Source organism: Rhineura floridana, chromosome 20 (assembly GCF_030035675.1).
Source record: "Rhineura floridana isolate rRhiFlo1 chromosome 20, rRhiFlo1.hap2, whole genome shotgun sequence".
Classification (NCBI taxonomy): domain Eukaryota; kingdom Metazoa; phylum Chordata; class Lepidosauria; order Squamata; family Rhineuridae; genus Rhineura; species Rhineura floridana.
The window spans coordinates 17382739-17400281 of record NC_084499.1 but is presented as its reverse complement, the minus strand read 5'-3'; the positions used below and the strand labels follow the sequence as shown (position 1 = coordinate 17400281).

At 46.0% G+C, this 17543-nt stretch overlaps 1 protein-coding gene and 1 non-coding gene across 6 annotated transcripts in view; both read left to right on the top strand.

Annotated features, from left to right (window-relative positions):
- RAPGEF1 (Rap guanine nucleotide exchange factor 1) overlaps positions 1–17543 on the top strand; it is a 114042-nt gene that overhangs the window by 45598 nt on the left and 50901 nt on the right. For all 5 annotated transcript variants that reach the window (XM_061603859.1, XM_061603858.1, XM_061603861.1 and 2 more), the window contains exons 2-5: positions 7899–8038; positions 9578–9756; positions 14236–14392; positions 17261–17349. In XM_061603859.1, the coding sequence (XP_061459843.1) occupies positions 7899–8038; positions 9578–9756; positions 14236–14392; positions 17261–17349 (565 nt within the window). The remainder of the gene's footprint in view (positions 1–7898; positions 8039–9577; positions 9757–14235; positions 14393–17260; positions 17350–17543) is intronic.
- On the top strand, positions 6088–6206 carry LOC133374040 (5S ribosomal RNA). Its single transcript, XR_009759799.1, has one exon. It is a non-coding gene; the product is annotated as a 5S ribosomal RNA (ribosomal RNA).

Here is a 17543-nt window from a genome sequence, read left to right as displayed (position 1 = left end):
TCCAGACAAGACTGAGATGCTGTTGGTGGACGGGTTCTCTGATCGGATGGTGGATATATACCCTGTCCTGGACGGGGTTACACTCCCCCTAAAGGACCGGGTTCGTAGTCTGGGAGTCTTTTTAGACTCTTCCCTCTCACTTGAGGCTCAAGTAGCCTCGGTGGTTAGGAATGCGTTTTACCAACTTCGGTTGGTAGCCCAGCTACGTCCCTATTTGAGTAAAGAGGACCTTACATCAGTGGTACATGCTCTGGTAACCTCACGTTTGGATTACTGTAATGCGCTTTACGTAGGGCTACCTTTGAAGACAGTTCGGAAGCTACAACTAGTGCAAAATGCGGCGGCCAGATTGCTGACAAGGACCAAGCGGTCCGAGCATATAACACCTGTTCTGGCCAACTTGCACTGGTTGCCAATATGTTTCCGGGCTAGATTCAAAGTGTTGGTATTAACCTATAAAGCCTTATACGGTGCGGGACCACGATACCTTGCGGAACGCCTCTTCCAATATGAACCGGCCCGTGCACTACGTTCTGCTACGAAGGCCCTCCTCCGGGTTCCAACTCACAGGGAGGCCCGGAGGGTGATGACAAGATCTAGGGCCTTCTCAGTGGTGGCCCCCGAACTATGGAACAGTCTCCCCGAGGAAGTACGCCTGGCGCCGACTCTGCTCTCCTTCCGGCGCCAGGTCAAAACCTTCCTATTCTCTGAAGCATTTTAAGTTACACTGATTTACTTTTAAAAATGTTTATTGTACTGGATTGTTGATTGTATTTTAGTATTATTTTGTTATTCATTGTATTTTTATGCTATTTTATGTTCACCGCCCAGAGAGCTATTGCTAGTCGGGCGGTATATAAATTTAATAAATAAATAAATAAAATAAATAAATAATGTTGACCTAGCAAGGATGGCAAAACTGTAATGAATCCAGGGCTGGCTTTGACTTGCCCCGGTGCGCATTATGCTGTCAGTTCAGGAGCTGCCGCAACGCAGGTCCTTCCTGCGCTGCTCAGGGAATACGATAAGTCCCGGGCCTCTTTGGAGGAGCCCACACTGCATCTCCTCGCCATGCCCAGGTTGCCCCAGTTTTTGTGAGGGACATGCTTTCGTGAACCATGCTCAACATGCAGCAAGATGAGATGGTAGGATTCTGGACTGTACCTCTTCAGGCTACAGGTTGAAGTGTATGTGTCATTTTATAAAAAAGGATTTTAAAAAATTACCAATCCCTTGCATGTTAGGGATATGGGAGAAATTCGGTTCAGTTCACACTGAAAGGCAAACAACCCAGTTTGCACTGTCTGAAACAATACATGAACCGAAAAGACAGCTGTACTTCCAAATTCTCCAAATTTTGTAGTGCCCTTCTCCAACCAATCACATGTGCAAAAATACATATGCTAAGATAACATAGAAAATAACATAGAAAAATGCATTATATTAGGGAAGAGCTCCTTCCCTGCACCGAGTTAGCAGGTGTGTGTGTGCACATCTGGTTGGGGGTTCCTCTTTCTGATGTTTTTACAGAAGTGTGCCCCCCCCTCCACTTCTCACACAGTCCAGAATACCCACTACATCTTTATAATGGGTTGTCTCCAAAGCTAGTCCTACTCAAAGCAGGGCTGTGGAGTCGGTACACCAGACCTCTGACTCTGACTCCTCTATTTTTCTACTGTCCAACTCCGACTCCGACTCCTTCATAAATGGCAAATGTATATTAACTAGTACTAACAAATTTACTGTAGTAAAATGGTAGCACAAGGCATTTCATCACCACCACGTGAATCCAGAGCTTGGAAAAGTTACTTTTTTGAACTATAACTCCCCCGAGCCCAATCCCTAGGGCTGATGGGAGTTGTAGTTTAAAAAAGTAACTTTTCCAAGCTCTGGATTCACGTGGTGGTGATGAAATGCCTCGTGCTACCATTTTACTACAGTAAATTTGTTATTACTAGTTAATATACATTTGCCATTTATGAAGGAGTCGGAGTCGGTACATTTCTTCCGACTCCACCCAAAATTGCTCACGACCCCGACTCCACAGCCCTGACTCAAAGTAGACCCATTGAATTTGATGGCTATGGCTAACTTGGGTTCATTGATTTCAGTAGATCTACTCTGAGTAGAATTTAGCTGGATACAACCCATGAGCAGCACATCACACTCACCCCCCGCCAAAAGAGTAATGCTTGGTTTATTTTACAAAAAAATTAAGCTGCTTTCTTTACTATATTTGTTTCCAAGCATGCAAGCCTGGACCTAATAAATCCTCCACCGACTCCCTTTTTTTGTTCTGCTTTAATCAAACACTGTTTGTTTGTTTTTGTAAAAGCCAGCCTTCCTTAACCAGTTTTTTTAATGCTCTGCCTTGTCCAACTGTCAGAAGTTTTGCTCAAGCCTATTGTAGCGCCCAGTGGCATGTCGAAATGTGCCCGACCAATCTGAGCCATTTGGAGGCCAGAGGTGACTCGGAAGGGCTGGCGCTCGGGGCCTGCTCTCTGGGCCCAATGGCAGTTTCCCAGCGCTCTTGCCTGGAATTTCTCTCTCTCTCTCTCTCTCTCTCTCTCTCTCTCTCTCGTGTGTGTGTGTGTGGGGGGGTTAGGAATCAGACATGTGCCGGCCTGTGGCCAGGCACGCTTTTAAAACCAGTGACTCAGCAGATGGCTCGTGTTCAACCCTAGCCTGGCGAGGCACGTCTCTCTTTGCCAAGCAGATGAAATCAGCAAGGGTTGTGCGGACACGCATGTGTTAGGCTTGCTCTCAGAGACAGGGTGAAGCAAAGTCTGCAGATCTTGGGGGGGGGGGCGGCTTGTTTTGTTTTTTAAATCTCCTGAGCAGGAAGCATCTGTGCTGATGGAATGTTAGGGGACAGGTGCCCTTGGAAAGCCATTTTGAGAGGGATTGGAACGGCTTGCTTAGAGGTGTATGAAATGATGCCCAAAGCAGCGAAAGTGGATATGGAGAAGGTTTTCCTCCCTGTCTCATAATGCTAGAACCTGGGTCATCCAGCAAAGGTGAATGTTGGAAGATTTCAGGACAGGCAGAAGGAGGCGGCACTCCTTCACACAGCGCGCTGTCAAAACTATAGCATTCAGTCCAAGAAGATGTATTATTATCATCATCATCCAACCACCAGCTTGGATAGCTGATCAAACGGGATTTGACAAATTCATGGCCTTTGAGGTCATTGCAAGTCTTATGTTCTAAGCATCTTTGGTTCACTGTTCTCTGGATCAGAAACACGTGGAGCAGGATTCATGTTGTGATTTCTTTTAAGGTTGGGGAGGTACATAAGCATGAGTGTCAAAGGCTGAACTTAAACCATTTATTACTGTTATAGCAAGAGAGCAAAAGAAAGTGAAGGTGAGCGTTCAGAATGCAAGATTTTTTTTTGCGGTCAGGGAGGGAGTTTCACAAGGGAACCATGGTGGTCTGCTGCAGGCACCCTTGAATGTGTATTTCCACAAGGCAGAAGTCGGTTGTGGATTGCAGTTGTGTTGTATTGCAAGGTGTGCATGCGTGCATGGAGTGCGAAAGCCTTTTTTTCTCCCAGGCTGTAGTTTGTACTTTCCAGGACTGCAGAGAGACAAATAGGGGCTACTGAGTCTTGTGTATGACTCAGCAGCTCTGCAGGGCAGCTGTCTGCATTTCTGTCTCCTTTGAGATGACCAACTCTGGGTTTTGCCCTGTCCGTTTGTGGCTTTACACCACGAGTGCAGAATCTGCTCTCTGGCACCAAATTCAGCATCCTGAAAGTGTTGGCTGTTTGTATTAAAACTGAGGAAGAATCCAGCTGGCTTATGCCAACTCAGATCATTGCTCCATCTAGCTCAGTATTGTCTGCACTGACTGGCAGTGGCTCTCTGGGGTTTCAGGCAGGGGGTCTCTCCCAGTCCTACCTGGAGATGCCAGTGGGGATTGTAACTCGGGACTTTCTGCATGCAAAGCAGATGCTTTTGGGACAAAACGATCTCCTTTCCCCTGTGGCGATGTAAAACTACTTAGGTTTGGGTAGCTAGCTAGACGGTAAAACGTCTGCTTTGGAACTACATAGACAAACTGGAGACTCCGTTCCCTCTTGGCTGTTGGCCATTGCCACTGAAGCTAAATTGACGACATGCAAATAGGAGGCCCTGTTGGTGGTTCCGGCACTGGGGATTGCCCAGTTGGCAGTGATCCATGACAGGGCCTTCTTGGTGATGGCTCCCTGTTTGAGCAGTGCCCTCCCTAGTGAGGTGCATCAGTCTCCTTCATTATGTATTTATTTTATTAAATGTATTAGTTGCTTTTCTTCATAAAAATGAATCCAAAGCAACGTAAAATAAAAAAGAGTTTTAGATTGGCTTTAATAACACAAGTACAAAGTTAAAAAACGCAATACATGGAACCCACCTCCAAAAAGAGACTAATACGTCAAAAGCCCTCTAAACCCTCCAAAAATTAAGAGCCGAATGCCTGGGGAAATGTTTTGCCTAGGGCTTAAAGAGAGATAATAGTAGTGCCAGACATGCCTGTCTGGGGAGAGCATTCCATAAGCAGGGGCCACCACTGAAATGGCCGGTTTTCATGTCGCTACCTTCCATACTTCCCTTGGAGGGGGCACACAAAGAAAAGCCTCAAATGCTGAACATAGCATAATTAACTTTTAGGAGACATTTAAAAATATTCCTGTTTGCCCAGGTATTTGATCTCTGAAAGATCTGTCCCTGGACACCCTGAAATTACTAGTTTTTAGAGTAGGTGGTTGCTTTTAGGATTTTTTGACTGTTTTTGGAAGTTTTAATTGTTCAGTGTTGGTACTGACACATTTGCCACCCTGGGCTCCTTTGGAAGAAAGATGGGACATTTGTTGTTGTTGATAATAATGATGATGATGATGATGACGACGACAACAACAATAATAATAGCTACTCACCTGGTTGACTATGGTGAGTGAGAATTGCCCCCAGACAACCACCCAGTCTGGCATCCTTTGAGGAAGGTAAAAAAGATCTGCTTTTTACCCAGAAGGCCCCTGGTTCAATCCTTGGCATCTCCAGATAGGGCTGGGAACATCTCCTTGTCTGAAACCCTGGACAACCACTGCCAATCTGTGTAAGCAATACTGAGCTTAATGGACCATTTGCCTGACTCTGTATAAGGCAGCATCCTGTGTTCTTTTATGTAAAGGTTACTTCAAAATTTGGAATCTATTATTTCTTTATTTGAAGGGCAGCCACCCACCTTACAGCTATAACTTGCTGCAAAAAATGAGATTTCAGACTCTTGGTAATGCCCAACCCTCTGCCAAAGTAGATTCCGCTTGCCTAGCCTGACTGCAGGCGGATAGAAAAATAAGGGCCAGAGTGATTTATAACCGAAGCGGTCACATCCTTGAGCAGGCAGAAGAATCGGAGAGAGCAACTATTTGCCTTTTGCCAGTAATGCACTTGAAGGCCAGCTGGTTGTTTGCTGTCTGCCTTCCCTGTCCCCACAACCCGCAAGCCCCTTCTGCCTACACTATTAAAAGTGCTGTTTGCTCAAAATACATGTCAAGTGGCTCGCTGTGAAAGCAGCTGGGCCTGTTTCACGCCACAGCTTAAATGGTTAAAAATATCTGCCTAGAGGCGCAAAAGTTCCGTTTTGCAGGGGCCGCAGCAGACCCCCTGAGCCACAAAAATGCACCAAGACTTAAAATAGCTCAAATGGAACGAGGGGCGGGGAAGTGAAAGCTCTCCCATGATACTCTCTCCACCCCCTTTCCTTTTATTAATTATTATTTAAAGCAGCCAGTTGAACAGAATTTCTTTCAAGGTGCCTTTGGGCCCTGTTCCAAATTATTTTGGCTTCTGTGCCCCCCTCCCCCCATATAATTACCTGGATACCCAATCGTCTGTGCTGTGTAAATTAGAAAAACAGAATGTGAGATACCTTTTCTTCTTCTTCATCATCATCATCATCATCATTAACCTTCCCTTCACCCTGATTGACATCACAGGGCGTGTTGCCACAGTTCAAAATACAGCAGTTTTGTCCTACCTTGTATCGAACTGCATTCTACTCAGAATAGTCCCACTGAAATTAAAGGAACCTAAGAAGTGAGCCGCCTACGGCCATACTGCCCTGAACACGCCCGATCTCGTCTGATCTCAGAAGCTAAGCAGGGTCTGGCCTGGTTAGTGCTTGGATGGGAGACCGCCTGGGAATCCCGGGTGCCATAGGCTTAGAGGAAGTCAATGGTAAACCACCTCTGAATGCCTCTTACCATGAAAACCCTATGAATCTATCTTAAAAAATATTCATAAGGTCGCCATAAGTCGTAATCAACTTGAAGGCACATAACAACAAGTGAGCCATGCCCGTTAATGTCCATGGGCCTACTCTTGAGTAGAACTGACATTGGCTACTGCCCATTGTTCTCATCAACCATGGACATCCAATGTAAGTTTAAATGAATTGACCTAAATTCGTCATGCCCATCAGTTTCCAATGAGTCTGCTCTGAGTAGAGTTTAAGTTGGCTGCAACCCATAGTTGTCCCCTCCCTCCACTTACCCTCAACAACAACTTTGTGAGGTAGATTAGGCTGAAAGAGAGCGAGAGCGAGGCTGACTGCAAGTCATCTAGCTGCAAGACGGTCATTGCCACACACACCTCATTGTCTTATGCTTTCTTTGCCTCATTTTTTTTTCTGAAACCAGAAAAATAAAACTCTGCCTCTAGTCAACCCAAATCCTGTGCCTCAGAATGAATTATACACGTAGGAAATTCCATATCTCTGAGGACTCAGAAGATCCTTTGGAATAATGGGCTTTGTTGTTGTTAGTGCCTTCAAGTCGATTACGACTTACGGCAACCCTATCAGTCAGCGACCTCCAAGAGCATCTGTCGTGAACCACCCTGTTCAGATCTCGTAAGTTCAGGTCTGTGGCTTCCTTGATGGAATCAATCCATCTCCGGTTTGGCCTTCCTCTTTTTCTACTCCCTTCTGTTTTTCCCAGCATTTTGTCTTTTCTAATGAATCATGTTTTCTCATTATGTGTCCAAAGTATGATAACCTCAGTTTCATCATGTTAGCTTCTAGTGATAGTTCTGGTTTAATTTGTTCTAACACTCAATTATTTGTATTTTTTGCAGTCCATGGTGTGCGCAAAGCTCTCCTCCAACACCACATTTCAAATGAAGAGCTTTAGGTGCTCCTTAAATATGAATATAAGGGGGAAATTGTTCTTTAAAAAATAATGCTAAGAAGTCAAGAGTAAAACAAATCATAATTACCCAAAGGGATGTTGGGAATGTCGGAAAGAACCAGGAGACTTTCATCACATGTGGTGGAAGTGTAATTTGGTAAAGGTTGAGACCTCCACGTCCACCAACAGTCTCTGCCTAGCCTCATGGAGACATGTTATTAGACTGTAAGGGATCTAATAAATCTGTTACTGGACGCATGGCTAGATGTATATAAATTGGGAAGGGGGCATAGCACAGTGGTAGACCATCAACATTGCATGCAGAAGGTCCCAGGTTCAACCCCTGGCAGCATCTCCAGGTAGGAATCAGAGAGGCCTCTGTATGAAACCTTGGAGGGACACTGCCAGTCAATGTAGGCAGTACTGAGCTAAATGGGACCAATGGTCTGATCTGATATAAGGCAGCCTCCTTTGCTCCTATCTGAATGTTGTGAACTCTCTTAGACCAGCTGTGATTGTTAGTTCTTAATTTGCCCCTTTTAATAATTAATCGTATCTGCAAAGGCTGTGATTTTGCATTACTTTACATTTTGCCTTTGTTTCATTACCGGTCGACCGTAATAAACACTTGATGGATTCGGTTACAGGCGTGTTACCTGGTGCCAGCAGGATTCCTGCTCAATCGAATGAATTCATGGGTTCTCCCCTCCCCTCCTCTTCTTCGTAGACTCTCAGCGCTCCCACCTGTCCTCATTCACCATGAAGCTGATGGACAAGTTCCACTCGCCAAAAATAAAGCGGACGCCCTCCAAGAAAGGGAAGCAGCCTGACCTCGTGGTGAAGACTCCCGAGAAGGTGGTGAACAAGGTAAGCTCCCAAACAGGCAGAGCCCCCGGGAAGAAGATGGTGCAGTGGAGGCGTCTAAGCAGACAAGTTGAGCAGGGAATAGCGGAAGCCAGGAGGTCTGCCAAGGAAGCTTCCTTGCAGCATAGACCCAAGTAGGTCGCAAAGCTTGCAGGTCAGGTTTGCTGCCTGCTCTGAGCTGGGTCTCTGTGCATTCCCTCCAGGCGCATTGCTGGTACTGATGGGCCAGCTTGTGTGGGAAGAAGAGGCGTAGATCCCTGGCATAGAGGGAATCAGTTCCTCAGGGAAGGGAATAGGCTTATATAGGTGCTCCAGGCATCGCATTCCAGAGCCCGCCCTGAACTGAGAGCCCCCCAATCTGATGGGCGTGGGGTTGCATCCAACATTAGCCATATTCAGAGTAGACTCTCTGAAATTGGTGGCCATGACTAAATTAGGTCCATTAATTTCAGTGGGTCTCCTCTGAGACCTGAACATGATGCTGGGTGCTTAGGTCTCCTGTACCCTTCCTTGTTGCTGCCATTGGTCTAAGGGACCTGGCCAGCTCTCTCCCCTTCTGTCTGTGTCAGAATCTGGCCCCAGGCTGCTGCTCTAGGTGGAGATCCTGAAAGAGACAGGCAGGCAGGCAGTGTTGGATGAGTTTATTTATGAGGCCAATTGTTTAAACAGAGATTTGCGCAACTGTCAGTCTTTGTGCAGGGTTTGCTTCTAATCCATTTTAATGATTGTCTCCAGCCAATTGATTAGTCAGATGTGATACAAATGATTAGATTAACAGTGCAGGAGAGGGTAGCATTAGCCTGGGAAGGCGGGTGGCAAAAGCTGGCAGACAGGAGATTTCCCCAAGATTTGTTACAGAGCCAACATGGGTGTTCCAGAGCAGACTCTGTATTACTTGCCCTGCCTCTGTATGTGTTTATTTTAGGGGTCAAGCCTGGCTAACCATTGACGAGGAAGGATCTATCTAAAGCAAAGCTTGGAGTCACCAAAAATAAAATTGAAGTTCATGGGTATTGGGGCAAAAAACACACACAACGCCCCTGCCCTGATCAGAGCTCTTAAAAAAAAAAAGAACACTCTTTAACTTTCACAGACCTATTTCTGGGTCAGCCTCTCTCTCGTACACAATTTGGTTCGTAACAATTGCTGCAGGAAAGCATTCCCAAAAATTCTTCCTTGTTATTTCAGGGTGGGGGAGAAAGCGACCATTCCTTTAGGGCACTGCTGGGTGGTTATTACAGCACTAGTTTCTTGGACCGTGTTGGAATTCAGATTGTCATACAACGTGAGAAATAAAAGAAGCCATGAAAATGCAATTAACAATCACACAGCACCTAGTACTGTGCGTGACCATTGCTACACCAGGCAGGAAAATCACTGAGCGGTCTGCCAAGAACCATCAGCAATTCTCAAGTGGCCCGCAGCGAGGAAAAAAGTTTGGGAACCACCAAATGGGTCAACCCAGTAACCTTTTTTTGACAGCTCTTTCTTTTTTTACTTTCTCTCTCCTTCCCCCCCTCCCTTCCTTTGGCTCCTCCTCAGAATCTAACTTGGCTGGAAGAGAAAGAGAAGGACGTTGTGAGCGCTCTGCGCTATTTTAAGACCATTGTTGACAAAATGGCGATTGACAGCAAAGTGCTGGAGATGCTGCCGGGATCTGCGAGTAAAGTGCTGGAGGCCATCCTGCCTCTGGTCCAGGCAGACCCGCGGATTCAGCAGAGGTGAGTTGTGCCCCGGTGGAATTCATCGAGAAGGGGTACAAGGCATGTGTTGGGATTGGGTGTAGTAGATGCAGCGAATGCTTCTTTCAAGCCCGTGTGGGATTTTAAAGTTCCTGACCGTTCAGAGAATAAGAGAGCCGGGCCATTGGGCCATCATAGCGCAGTACTGTCTGTCAAAAGAGCTTTCTAAGCTAAGATCCTATACTTACAGTAGAATAGCCTGGTCCCCAAACGGCTTTTCGCTGAGGTAGATGGAAATAGGGAACAACAAATGAAGAAATATCCTTCATTTTTATGGAGTTTCTCAGTCCATAGGGAGGCAAATAGCCATATTCTGCCCCTGCCGTGATCCACTCCTTTGAAGCCTTTGAAAGGGGGCTAGACAGCCTCACCCAGGGGTCCTGATCTACAACACCCACTCTTCCTGACTTTTGATCTCAGGAAGCCAATAAGGGATAACAGCTAAGGTTCAGTTGCATCATCTTGCAAGGTTGCAAATTGTCTGTCTGACACTGAGCTGCGGATCTCCCCCAGTAGGGTGTCTCAGGGATCCACAGACTCCCAGAATTCTCTCTGGTTGACCCATTTCAGCTTGACCAAAGTTAGCTATTCTTGACACTGTCTGCACTGACCAGCAGCAGCTCTCAGGGGTTTCAGGCAGGGAGCTCCCCCAGCACTACCTGAAGACAACGGGGATTGAACTTAGGACCATCTGCATGCAAGCCAGACAATCTCTTACAGAGCCACAGTCGTCTCACCAGATAGAAACCATAAATTAATGTACCTGTTCATCATGTTCATCAACGGGTCTGACACTGGTTGTTACCTGTTGTAATTATCGTTATCTGCATTTCATTTCCATTTGACCTCATTTTTTACAAACCCACCACCACCACCTAAGGTGTGTGTGCCTGGGTGTTCCTGCAGCTTCATGCATCTGATGAAGTGGACGCTTGTCCACAAAAGCTTGTGGCATATTAAATGTGTTGGTTTTTAAGGTGTCACAAGACACTTTGTGGTTTTTTCTGCACTGACTAACACAGCTTCCCCTCTGGAAATAGACGCATGTGTACAGTTTTATAGAGACAGACATAAGTGTCTCTGTCCTGCCTGGAGGGCACCACAATTCCTTCCTCTTTAAACTCTCCAGCTTGCTCTTAAAAGGAAGAATCTTTTCCTGCCTTCCAGTGACTGCCCTTCAGAGTTTCCCCCTCCCTTCTGAAGCAGCTGTTTTTGTGTTGAATGAGGATTTTGAATTGTGTCATGAGAACGAAACCTTATCAGGACTTAAGGGGTTGGGTGGGAATGCAGGTGTGTGTGTGTAAACTGAGAAATCCTGCAAAGCTTCCTGCTGTTGTCAAGTATTTTCCCCCCCATAGGAGGCATCTCTTTCGACATCCTGGTGCCTTCCAGATGATGATGGACTCTCTCCCATCAATCCCAGCCAGCACGGCTGATGGTCAAGGACGATGGGAGTTGTAGTCCAACAACATGTGGAGGTCACCAGGTTGGGGAAGGCTGACTTAGAGGCATCTGTGAAAAGGAGGCCTGGTTTTCCCCCCAAAATTTCCTCCTCCTCCTCCTATTATTATTGTAGTTTGTTTGTTTGTTAGACGCCTATAACAAAAAGGTCTCTTACAGTACAAGCAGTGCATTGTAATACAAAATCTAGCTAATTTTAAAAGCAGCAGGCAGAAACCCCACCTCCTTCCAACCACATGCATGCATGATCACAATCACTAAGAAATCAGCCAGCTAAAACCACCCAGAAAGACAACAGTGTGGTTAACAACTGAATGCCTGCAAATCTCACTGCTGCCATCCTTGAGGCCTCAGCTCTTAATGATTTCAAGGATGAATGTGGCCCTAGTGAGGTCAAGAAAACATAGGCTGGGCAGTAGTTATCAGAGCCTATAATAAAGCCCTTTGCTTTGTTTGCTGCGGTTGGGACACTTCCCAGAAGTTGGTCAGATACGTTCTGGAGCTGCACAGCTGCTTTTCCCCCTGCTTCCAGGTCCCGGAGTGTCACAGGGCTTGCCAAACTATCCCTGAAGACTTAAATATACCTCTTCGGGAGAATTTGCTTAGCTCCATGTTAGCACTAATTGGCATGCAGGGCTTGGACTAAAAATAGGCTTACACTCAAAAAGCCTTCTCACTGTGTGCATAGAGGATCTCTACGAAAGAACTTTTAGGGAGCGGGAAAATTGGTTTGTGTTGCATGTCGAGGTAGGCAAATGCATATTCTGAGTTAGGTAATATTTTGAGCCTCAGTGATCACTTGCGTTTTGGACAAAAGCCCTCCACCTGGTGCTCGAAATGCTTGCGTTCGGGATGAGCAGCTCTTCCTGTGATCTTTTGCAACCAGCTTTGTTGGAGACCCTTGTCTGCCATCATCTGCCGACCCCACCAATTTAAGTCTTGAATGCCCTGTTTCTCCAACAGCTGGATTAGCAAGGTTATTTAGGTGAGAAATCTGAAGCCTTCAGCACCCCCCAACCCCCCCAGTGCTCTTACTACTGAGCCCTTCTTCGCTACACCCTTGAAACTTCAGAACAGTCTTCAAGGGACAGCCTAACTTTCAGTGTTGTACAGTAGCCTAGCCTCAAGGCTACAAAGACCAAGCAACAATTTGCAAGACATACATATATATTTTGCTGGATTGTGATCCAGCAGGATGCTTTTTGCATTCATAGAATCATAGAATAGTAGAGTTGGAAGGGGCCTATAAGGCCATCAAGTCCAACCCCCTGCTCAATGCAGGAATCTAAATCAAAGCACTCCTGACAGGTGCCTGTCCAGCTGCCTCTTGAATGCCTCCAGTGTCGGAGAGCCCACTACCTCTCTAGGTCATTGGTTCCATTGTCGTATGGCTCTAACAGTTAGGAAGTTTTTCCTGATGTCCAGTCAAAATCTGGCTTCCTGCAACTTGAGCCCATTATTCCGTGTCCTGCACTCTGGGACGATCGAGAAGAGATCCCGGCCCTCTTTTGTGTGGCAGCCTTTCATGTACTTGAAGAGTGCTATCATATCTCCCCTCAGTCTTCTCTTCTTTCAGTCTCTCCTCATAGGGCTTGGTTTCACTTGGGGTGGGTGGGGGTGGGGATGGTAGTAATAGTAGTAGTAATATCTAGATATTATTGTTATTGTTATTATTATACATTTGTTGCCTGAAGGTCTCCAGGCAACTTACAACACATTTAAAGCATAAATATAAACCATGTGCGTGTAAGTATGATCACCTATGGTTTGTTTGTTTTTTAAATTTATATCCCATCCTTCCTCTCAGAAGGAGCCCAGGGCAGCAATTCAAACTAATACACAGGAACGTAGGAGGCTGCCTTGTGCTGAGTCCAGCCCACTTGGTCCAACTAGCACAGTATTGCCTACACTGACTGGCAGTGGCTTTCCAGGTTTCAGGCAGAGGGACGTTCCCAGCCCTACCTGGAGATGCCATCGGGGATTGAACCAGGGACCTTCTTTACACAAAGCAAATGCTCTGCCTCTGAGCTACGGCCCTTTCATAGCAAAAATGGCCTTCGGGAACATTGCATGTTGCCTTCCTAACACGTGTGACTGAATACGCTTCTTTCTTCCTTCCTCTTCCCTCATTCCATCTGAAACCAAAGTGTATTGTCTTGACAGCAGAGGAAGCAAAACTGATGCAAGGAATTGCTCACTTCTACTTTTTTCTCCTGGACAGTGACCACAGGGTGCTGTTTTCAGAATGCAGGAGACCTGACTAAACACCTGTTTCCTTACTGAGCATTCGTCAGACTGTGCAGCTGGAAGGGGGAAGATTTTAAGTCCAGCAAATTCAAGCGGCATGTGAAACATAGTCTCCACAGGAAATTTTTGCAAATTATTTATTTATTATTTGTTTCCTACGTTTACATACCACCTTTTCCTCCAAGGAGCTCAAAGTGGTGTACATGGCTCTACCTATCCCCATTTTATCCCCACAACAACCTTGTGAGGTAGGTTAGACTGAGAAGACAGCAACTGTGGCTCAAGGTCACACCCAGTGATCTTCACAGTCGAATGGGAGTTCAAACCCTGGTTTCCCAGGTCACAGTCCAACACCTTAACTGTTTCGCCACACTGCCTCATTGTTGCTTGGTCTTTGTAGCCTTGAGGCTAGGCTACTGTATGACACTTACTGTTAGGCTGCCCCTTGAAGGCTGTTCCGAAGATTCAGGGGGTGCCGTGAGGAAGGAACTGAGTAGTGACAGCACTATTTTTTTCAACCGTTCCACAAAGAACTTGGTTTCCAAGATAGGAGTTTATCTTCACTTGTGTATTAACTATAAATTCAAAATTTTAACATGCATTTAAGTCAGGGATAGGAGTGAGTTGTACATCAGAATAAATTATGTTGTAACAAAGGGTTTTGCCAACACTTTTCCCTTTATGAAGACACCTCTCTGTGTGCATTCTCCCTTCTCACCAATGCATCTACATATATTTTCACCCCTACAGTTCCGCCATCACTTCCTGCTATAGCCGTGTGTACCAGAGCCTGGGCAATTTGATTCGTTGGTCTGATCAGGTGATGCTGGAGGGTGTGAACTCTGAAGACAAAGAGGTGGTGAATACGGTTAAAGGGGTCATTAAGGCCGTTCTGGATGGAGTCAAGGTACAGGGTCCTCTTCGCCGCCTCTGGCAGCACCTCAGGCCAGCGGTGGCTGATGCCCTTTGGGACTGGTGGGGCGGAAGGCAGTGAGCCCAAAGAGTAGGTGGAGCCGGAGCCAATTATTGGCTGAACCAACTAATTCTAATTTTATCTTCATCCTTCTCCCTGCTGAGCATTACAGAGGCAATGCTGTGATATAGGAGGAGGGAGCTGACAGTCAGGGTTGCCCCCTGGACTGGTTGTAAGTTAGAAGGCAGTGGAGGCTGGTTGAAGGGAGATGGAGGTTGGTGGGGCAGTGCCCCCCTTGGTCCTAATGGACCAGACTCCATTGCCTCAGACCCCCTGCGTCAGAACAGGCTCATCTCTCAAAACTGATGGTAGCAGTAGTGAGGCTCCCATCAGCTCCCACAGCCAGCATGGCCAATGGTAAGGGATGATGGGAGTTGTAGTCTAGCACCAACAGCCAGAGGGCCACTGGTTCCCCACCCCTGCCCTGCATGAAGAATAAGATGCCTGCAGGACTCTGAACTCACGCCTCCTACAGTTGCAGAGCCTGTTCAGCTTCCTCCACCTTCCCGTTTTGAATTTTCACAAAGGGTTGCTTATATTTATACCGCAATACACTTAACCAACCAAGTCTGGTTGAGGAGACAGGCTGCCTTTTAAGAGAAATATTATCCGGGGGCTTTGCATGACCCACTCATATTCCCTACGCCTGCGAAATGGTCACAGACCCCAAAACAACCAGGCTACCTACAGTTTTTGTCATAACTAGCTGTCTCTTGTTTTGTCTTTTTAGTTTTTTACAAGTCTCCATTGGGCTTAGGCTAACGTTTCCAGCGCCAGAAACCTGATGCGGAAATGAAACCAATCCCCTAGGCTTCTGTGGTCGTGCAGTTTCAATGTGTTGGGAAATGAATTTCTCTTCTCTGCCCTTCACATTTAGCTATTAACACCAGTTATACTGATTTAGAAACAAAAGCAAACAGACTCTTTTTCCTTAGAAGTTCAAACTGTGCAGAGATTTTGAGACTAATAATAATAATAATAAAATTTTTATCTCGTCCTTCCTCCCAGAAGACAAACAAAAACACTAAAAGCACTCTAAAATATCTTTAAAACAAAAGACTTTAAAACATATTAAAAACAAAACATATTTGAAAAAAACAGCCTTAAAACATTTTTTTAAAAGAACAGCTTAAAAATATCTTTAAAAGCAATTCCAACACAGATGCAGACGGGGATAAGGTCTCTGCTTAAATTATTGTTGTTATCATTATAGTTATTGACATCAGTGCTTATGATGATTTACCAAGTGCAAGAACAGGTCCATGCCCCAAGGAGCTTACAATCCAAAATTCGACACGGGGCAGACAACAGAGGAGAGGGAGAGCAGTGCGTCAGGGATAATCAGGAAAATCCCGTGTGATTGTTTGAGCCACGTGTGCTCAGGCGTGCTTGTTGACCTATTTTCAGCAGGGCCCAGGAACAAAGGGTTGAGCTAAGGCAGACGTGTGGGGAACATGTGGCCCTCCAGGCCTCCCTATCAGGCCCTCATTTTCCCCTAACCCTCCCAACAGCTAAACACCACCTCCACCCGGCCATGTACAATTTTCAGGGCACATGACTGGCCTTCTAGAGTCAGTTCTGCACACACACACCGGGCCCAATCTTCGGTCCTGGTGCCATTTCTGAAAAGTCCTGCCCACCTCTTCCAGACCACTTTTCTTCTCTCCGGCACCTCCTTTCCTCTTGGTTGTGTCTTGCGTTCACATGAAACAAATACATGTCATTTCAACGCAGCAGACCTTTGCTTGGAAGCCTTGGTTTAATCCCTGCCCCTCCCCCTTTTTATTTTGCATCACGGTAGATAAGATATCAGAATTAAGACTGTAGAGTGAATAGGGGCTGCTTCCCCTTGCAGCCTGCTTGAGACAGAAAGTCCCCAGTCTGCACAGAGAGGGCTGTTCCTTGTGAATATCTGCTCACTGGGCATGCACTGCTTTTGACCTTGTTGGAAGTGCAAAAAACTAGAGAGCCCCCAAGGTGAACCCCAAAACAAAAGATGTCTCAAGATGCTGGGGGGTAAAAAATACGGATTTTATTTTAAAAGTAACCCAATGCATTCTGGCCATTTTTTTTTAATTTAAAGGCCTTCTTCGGAAACTAAATTGCAGTCTTTGGCTTAGAGAAAACTTCGTAGGGGTCTGAACCCTTAAATGTGGAGGGTGACTTTTATGGGCAGTGGTGTGGGTTCATGCGGTGGGCCAGACCTGGACCAAACAGGTCTACAGCCCCAATTGCTCACACAACTTTATGGAGAGGCTTGCTGGGTTGAGACACACACACACAACATTATCTTTAACGTACAAACGTTACCTGTTACTGGAGAAAGAAAAAGAAACATATTCTTCCTCTTTTTCATGTATCACAAATCTGCATCTTATGTCATACCATGAATGTTTGTATTTGTTACTGTTAATACTAAAAGCAAAATAAAAGGTTAAAAAAGTGGAAGAGACTGCTTTGGGTGATGGTGGGCTTTCCATTGCACAGAGGTTTTTTTTAAGTAGAGGCTAGACAGCTGTCTTTTTTTCTCTTCAGGATGTTGTGGTTGCATCCTGTAGTGTAGACCCTTTATTGGGGAGAGGGTTGGGCTAAATGACCGCTAAGAGACCCTTCCAACGCTAAAATTCTACTGTTCTGTTTTCCCTCTGTCCAAGGCATAGGGTGAAGGTGGCCGGGGTGTGTGTGAAAAATCCCAAACCTGAAGTGTGGCAGGGGAAGTTTCCCTAGCGGATAAAAACATAACGGTGGCCTTTGACTGAGGGTTTTTTGGTTTGTTTTTTTTGTCCTGTTTTTCATGATTAGGAGCTGGTCAGGCTCACCATTGAGAAGCAAGAGCACCCGTCCCCCACGAGCCCGGTCAAACCCAGCGTACCTGCCTGTACGTCGGACAGGTGAGTCATGAAGACTTACCTGACAATGCGGTCAGAAACCTAAGCAGAGCGGGCTGGCTGGGAAATAGCCGAGGGCTGCTTATGTCACTTGCCAGGCCCAGACAGAAGTTACGGGAGAGAGCAAGGAAGAGAGAAGCACATTATATTTGGTTTTAAAGTTTGTGAGAAAGTGGACAGAGAGAAGTTTTTCTCTC